The 7,428-nt window shown below is 41.3% G+C and overlaps 1 protein-coding gene across 5 annotated transcripts in view; it reads right to left on the bottom strand.

Annotated features, from left to right (window-relative positions):
• Window positions 1-2,610: 2,610 nt before the first annotated feature.
• Window positions 2,611-7,428, bottom strand: part of fam13a (family with sequence similarity 13 member A) — a 277,630-nt gene continuing 272,812 nt past the window's right edge. For all 5 annotated transcript variants that reach the window (XM_073042473.1, XM_073042470.1, XM_073042472.1 and 2 more), the window contains 3 exons: window positions 6,704-6,900; window positions 5,394-5,495; window positions 2,611-3,304 (listed from right to left, as the gene is read on the bottom strand). In XM_073042473.1, coding sequence (XP_072898574.1) covers window positions 3,181-3,304; window positions 5,394-5,495; window positions 6,704-6,900 — 423 coding nt within the window. In that variant the 3' untranslated portion in view covers window positions 2,611-3,180. The remainder of the gene's footprint in view (window positions 3,305-5,393; window positions 5,496-6,703; window positions 6,901-7,428) is intronic.

Below are 7,428 nucleotides of genomic sequence, written 5' to 3'. Positions count from 1 at the left end.
GATGTCATAGTTTCAGCATTTTACTAAGAGTTTCAGCAATGCCTTGTAATCACAGTTAATGAAAATAATATTAAAGTTGGGGAATAATGTAAAGCTGCAAATGTGGGACAGAATTGCATTCACACTTCATTTATTCAGTTATCTGCTCTCGCGAACCCCACTTTAAAATGGCACACATGCTGACCCTCTCTTACTGGGTATGAACAAGTCTGCAATAATGGATATGTGAATGTGCTGTAGATACTGAATAGGTTCACAGGCGTATGGGCATTGGTAGGTCCAATGCCCATAAGGACTCATAATCAAAATTGCCACTTCTATGCAGAATAGAGAACTGGTCTGGCATTGAGTAATCTATATAACGATACTCTCTCAACAGGGTTCGGCTGGGTTTGTATTGTTTCATCTATTGTATATGGCTGTATTGAACAGAGTCTGTAATCTGACAACTGGAAGTGAATTGGAATTTCTGTCCCTTATTGATTTAATTCTGCCAAACCTGTCTTGAGCTACCTAGTTAAAGGTGCCACACCTCATGAAACAAAATTCCACCCTGTGGATTGGAGAGATCAGATATACATCAGTTCATTGTCATTAATATATCTAGGTTTTTCCCTTGCCCTTTAAATCTTTGGAAATCTGGTCTTTTAGTCAATGATTATGTTGTAACCAAAAGCCCATCCAAACTGTTCAAAATAGGCCTGGCTCAAATAATGGTGGACTATGCATTATAATCTCACTAGTACGCTTGCTCAGAATGCACTTGTAAACCCAAGATACAAGTTACATTAATTGTTTTGCCTGGAAAAGAATTCTGAATTGCCTGCTTTGACCCATGAAGCAACTGCAGAAGATCTGCTCTGTTAGAGCTCCTATTGTCAAACCCCTGCTGTACCTGCAAAACCCTAAGCAGGTTCGCTCTTAGAATCACATGGAATTCCTCTTATCATTTCAAAAAAAGACATAGATGTATTTTCTTACGGGTCTACAAAATGATCAGAAAGAGGAATTTCATCTAGGTATGTTGAAGGTCTTGCACACCTACTGCTTTAAGAGATTTGTTTGAGAAGTGGCACCAAAACATACTACAGTAGCTTCTTTGATGTCAAATGAAAACCAATCCCTCAACTGTCTACATCTTATTGCACTCATGCATGTAAATGCTTCTTCCACGTAATAAAGGCTTGCCTATATTTTATGAACCATCCCAACTAGTTAAATAAAGTAACTATCCTAATAGCTTAGGGCACAATAGGGAAATTAAGTCAGATGCTCAGGGAATAATTCAACCAAGATCTGCAAGTACAATGTTCCTGACCGCAGCACTTAAATTTTATTTATATTGCTATGTAACCCAAAACCCAAAATTTTTGTAAATTTGTGATGCTGAATATGTGTGTTTCTGTAAAAGCATCAGCTTTCAATTACACAGCACAATTAATATCTGAAAACCTGCTGTGGTACACAAATCTAATTGTGGCTCTTACTTAAGTGAGAAGGACAATATGTTATTGAATGGAGGAGAGTGTTACCCAATTTAGATTATACAGCGGTTAGAATTTAGGACCAAATGCATTGGAATTAATTGAGAGGCTGGTGAGAAAAACCGAGCAGGGCACTCAAACCCATCTTGAATCTTGTGAATAGAGTCCTTATTCAACACATCTATACTGCCACTCAACCACCTGCAGTTACCTTGTAGATTCTGTATTCTCAGATCAGGGCTCTCTGACCATCTCCTTGAGCTCTCCCATTAGCCCAAGGTGGTTACTTACATACATTGCCTCCCCGGTGCCTGGCATTAGAAGTTCATGTCCTTAGTCACTCTTGTTAAAATGCAAAGCAGCAGTGACCGAATGTAGCATTCTGCTTCTGAAATTCAGCTCCAGTAACTTCAGTGGAGTGCCACTGCCATGAAGGATGAAGAGCAAATCTCTACTTTTGTGCTTTGGGTGCAAAATGCTCACGTTTACATTAGGAGACAAAATGAGTGGAGACATGAGACAACAAGTTCAGCAGGTGATATGCTCTTCTCCATTCTTCACCCAAGCAAAGAAATTAGCTGATTTTTACTAAATTTAATAGCCCGCTTTACAAAGCTTTGGAAACTGATAAGCTTGTGATGGTTACATGGGCAAGAAGATAAGCTTGTGATGGTTACATGGGCAAGAAGTTCTGGTTAAAAAAAGCTGATGCCCATTAGATGTATAACATTATTAATCATCTTTTGGTTGGATTGGTGTACAGTATGGATATTGACTCAAATTATTTTTGCCTCTAACATACAGAAAATCAGTGTTGAGAGTGTTAACTCTGATAGCGCTGAAGCAAATTTATATATTCAGAGGAACCAGCAATGAGGGATGCTGGAACTCCATACACTCTGCAGATAGCAGGTAATAAAGCCACTGCATCTCACAATTAATCTGTTCTGCCTTTACACCGCAGTTATTATCAAACAACCAAGTTCTCCAGAAAGTGTGCAGCTTCTGTCTCCATCCCAACCCTGACGTTTTAATCTATGATTTCCACAAGCATATAAGATCAGTTAATCTAAAAAGCATAGAATGCAATTTCATTTTCTTCTAAAATAAAAGCCGCACACACAAATCGGGATTCAATCCAGTATTCATTCAATTGATTGTCTTTTTGGTGTTATTAAAACATCCCACAAAGCAAAAAAAAACCCTTTTAATGGAGAGTTGATAAATGTTGCCTATAAACTTAATTCAATAATATCATCTGAGAACTGTCCATTTCCTGTAGGAATTCTTTCATACTTTTAAAGATATTGAGAACCAGCCCCGGTTCTTGTGATATTTGTTATCCATGCCACAATCCATGTGGTCATACACTTGGCCTCAAAGCACTGGCATAGTCTAATGTAATCAGCTGTAGGTCAGACTTCATTCTGTGATCGGAGGTTTGCAATGCAGAGGGTAATCAAAGATTGAGGGATTTTTTTTAATCCACTCTCTAGGAAGGATGAGATGAATCCCTTCAGATTAACCCTTCCTTAGAAGCACAGGTGGTGGTGTATGGCAGTTCCTCTTGGTTACAGTCTCACTGCTGCTGGACACCTTTCACCGGAGAGAAGCCAGCACATCTCCTCGTCATCATAGTTGGACCTTTTGCTAAAGGACAGAGGCAATGAAGAGTTACCATAGTGTCTCTGCATACTCATATGACCTTTGACGAATCTTGCTTGCTTATGAGCACTTCCAGGAGTTTCAGTTTGGCCTTGACATGCTTGTATTCATTATACTCCTCAGCCATGGGTGCTCGATCTTCCTTCTGCACATTTCTATCCAAAGAAGAAGAGAAGTGTGTAGGAGCAGGAAAGGAATTTTACATTTTGCAATACCAGCACCACCCACCCCCCCCCCAACGTCTTACCTCTTCTACTCTGAAGCTACTCTAACAGAAGGCATAAACAACTTCCATTTGTACACCATCATTCACATCCGCCCAAACTGATCCCCAGACATTTTCTGGCCATTGTTCTGAATGTGAATGATACAACACAGAAATGGTCCACCACGTGCACACCAAGCAGTAGGCACCCATCCATATTAATCCAATTTTCCAGCTCGTGACCCACCTTCTATGCTTAGCTCATTCAAATGCTCACTTAGGTCTTCTTAAATATGGTCAATGACTGCTTCCGCCACTCTCTTGGGCTAACGGTCACTTTTCCTAGGTTCTCAGCAATACACAGATGTTTCTATTTACAAAGTGAAATTTGCACCCCTTACTTTCTGTTGCGTCGTTTTGTCTAAGTTAACATCAAGGGATTATCTGGGGACATTTTCCTGTGATAAGGATAGCAGGAGAATCAGAGATCTGAGAGTGAATCTACTGTGTAAATGCAAACTGTTTCAGGTACAGATTCTTCACCTCTGCCATCAGATTTCTAAATGGACAATGAACCCACGAACACTACCTCACTATTTTACTTTACTCTCTTTTTGCACTACTCAATACGCTATTTCTTACTGCAATTTATACCGAATATTTTTTATTATTATGTATTGCAATATACTGTTGCTGCAAAACAACAAATTGCATGACTAAAGGCAGCGATATTAACCTGATTTATGAATATTACTTCGCTTCTGGGAACAAATTACAGGAGCATAGGCTCATTAATGAAGTGTGCTATCCTGTACATTTACTCAATTACTCATGTATCCTGGGCCCAACATATTGATGTAGTGATGAAGGAAGTATGCCAGCAGCTACACTTCATTATGAGGAGATCTGATATGTCACCCAAGACTCCAGCAAACTTGTACAGATGTACCATGGAGAGCATTCTGTCTGGCTGCATCACTTCCTGGTATGAAGACCCCAGAGCAAAGGATCGAAAAAAAATCTGCAGAGGGTTGTAGAGTCAACCATCTCCATCTTGGGCACTAGGCTGCCCACCATTTCCAAACGGCATCTTCAAAATGAGGTGCCTCAAGAACAGGCATCCATCATTACATTCCTTCACTGTCCATGACATGCCACCTTCTCATTACTACCATCAGGATGGAGGTACAGGAGCCTAAGGATGCCCAGACAATGTTCTGGGTACAGCTTCTTTCTCTCCATTATTAGATTCTGAATGGTCCATGAACCATGAACACTACCTCAGTATTTTGCTCTATTTATTATTTTGTATTTCTCATTGTAACGTACGGTGATTTTTTTAATGCATTGCACTGTACTGCTGTCGCAAAACAGCCAATTTCATGATATATGTCATGATAATAAACTTATGATTCTGAAGGCTGAAGACATCTGGAGCTGAAAGACAGGCACAATAATATTAGTATTGTCCCCAAGACCCATAGGCTGGAACTTCACTTGGCACATGTGCAGGTGAAATAGTGGGTGATCTAGTTCATCCATGCCATCGGATGCACACATTTCCATCTGACAATATCTTATTGTGCCCCAGAGACACAAATAAGTTTTATTAGAGACACAAAGGATCGCAGATCCTGGAATATGGAGCAGGAAACAAGTCCAGACAAAAGGCCTTGACCCAAAATGCCTACGGTCTACTTCCTTCCAAAGGTGCTGTCTGACCCGCTGAGTTCCTCCAACAGCTTATTTCTTGTCCCAATAAATTTTATCATATCTGTGCATCAAATCTGGAGAACTCCCAAGTACATTCTGGTTTACTTTGGTTCACTGAACAGAGATCTAGCCCTTTGTTTTGATCTTAATCTATTTCTGGACTGCTTAAATTATTGGCTCCTAAAATTCCTACATCTTTCTGATCTGAGGTTTTAGCTTTTTGATTCAAGAAAGAGGCAAACAAACATTCTACCATGGTTAATTTGTTTAACAAATAACCAATAAACTATCATCTTCATAAATGTTCAAATGAAAAGTCAGCCAACCTTCCATTTTCCTGGAAAAAAGTGTCTTCAAAATCCCTCAGGGTTTTGCGAAGTCGCTTTTTGTCAGCTCTTGCTTCTTGCAACTGTTCCAAGAGTTCAGGCCTGGGAATGGCAGGATGAAATGTCAGCCCAGTAACATTAGACTTGTGTTGAAATATTGAAAGAACTACAACATTAACTGGCATGTCATCCAAGAATATTGTGCTCAAATCTCTGATGTGGGGTAAACAACACAGGGAGAATTCATATTGAGAGAGCAACTGTGAAACACAGGGTTGGACATTTGATTCAGGGTGTAGCTGAGGTGTCATTTGGCCCTGAGCGCAGGATAAAACTGGATTTGACAAGAATAGTCGGCAGGAATGCAGAGTCTGGTGACTGCAAAGCCACTGATTTTCTACTGAATGGGGTTTTGTCACTGATCATTCAATGAGCCAAACAATTTTTTTAAAAAAGTATTTCAGACATATTTCACATCTCCCTGAAAGTAGCTGCACACAAGTTGGCTTTTGCTTTTGCTGTTAACGAGCCGGGGCAGTGAACTCAAAAGTGAGGGAAGTCGTGTTGCAGCTTCATAAAACCCTGGTTCGGCTTAATCTGGAATATCGCAGTTAGCTCTGGTCATTCCATTACAGAAAGGACACGGAGATTTTGAAAAGGGTGCAGAAGATGTTGACTAGGACGTGCCTGGACTGGAGGGCACAAAATACACAGACGGGGTGGGACAAACTTGGCTTCTTTCCTCTGGAGCACCAGAGGCTGAGGGGAGACCTGATAGAGGTTTATAAAATTATGAAGAACATTTATAGAATGAACAGTCAATATCTTTCCCCTCCAGGGTGGAAATATCTAATACTGGAGGGCACGTACTTAAAGGAAGAGGGGTTAAGTTTAAGGGAGATGCTTGGGGTAAGTTTTTTTTTTACACACAGAGAGTGATAGGTGCCTGGAATGCATTGCCAGGGGTGATAGTAGAGTCAAATATTACAGGTGTTCAGCTCAGAGAAGCAGATGAAAATGCAGAGAATGGTTTGATATGAAGCTTGTGGAGACAAGGGTTAGTTAGATTTTCATTACTTAGTTTGACATATCATCATGTGTCGAGCAGCCTGCTTCTGTGTTACACCATTTTACGTTCTATCTCAGAAAGCGTCACCAATGCAAGTTCCCCTCAAAAGGGGCTTTATGTTTTCTCTTCCTACCTCATTAGGGAGTACCTCTATGGTATTTCCCCACTGTGTGTCATGTAGTAGTGAGTGTGTTGATGAGTACGATATTGATCTCTGTGTCTGTTCTCCCGCAACACTCACATGGAGGCCGAGTGCAGGTTGGAGAGCCGTAGGTCGAGGCTGCATCGGGCTGGTGTCCTTTCGTTTACCGGGGGCGTGAACCCATCCATGCTGTCATCCAGCTGATCCAGGAAGCTGCGGATGGTGAAACCCGGTTTTGCTGTCACTGCAAAGTCCATTTTGGGATTACCGTCATCTTCGGTGCCATCTTCCTCTTCCTGAACAGTAGAAGCATATCGCTATGGTTAAGACAACACAAACCAGTCCAACAAGGTTCAGCAGGGTGTGGGATCTATTAGAAGGGCTGGTTTCCTCTGCGACACCACGCGCTCCCCTGCAGCACCCCAATGCTGAATGGCATCCAAGGCCTTGGGCATTGAGGGTTGGGCCAAGACCAAAGGCAGAGCCTGGGACAAAGTGAACAGAGTCGTCCACGACTAGGAGAGTGACGGCCCTCAGGGGTGAAGAGTGCTCTGAAAGAGAAAGCCTGTGAAGCAGAAAGATACGACAGAGGAAAAAAAAACCCACAAAGGAAAGTTAAAACTAAAAGGGATGACTGGCAGATTCAGTGAAGGCCCTGCCTGAGACCATAATTAGGGGGGAAAAAAAAGAATAGTAGGCCATTCAGTCACTCAAGTCTGCTCTGCCACTAAATATCATGGCTATTCCCATTCTGATCCACTTTCCCACTGGATTTCCATAGTCCTCCATCCAGTTCATTCAGTTTTCAGTCTACTCATCCACTA

This window comes from Hemitrygon akajei, chromosome 4 (assembly GCF_048418815.1).
Source record: "Hemitrygon akajei chromosome 4, sHemAka1.3, whole genome shotgun sequence".
NCBI lineage: Eukaryota > Metazoa > Chordata > Chondrichthyes > Myliobatiformes > Dasyatidae > Hemitrygon > Hemitrygon akajei.
This window is presented reverse-complemented; position numbering and strand designations above follow the sequence as displayed.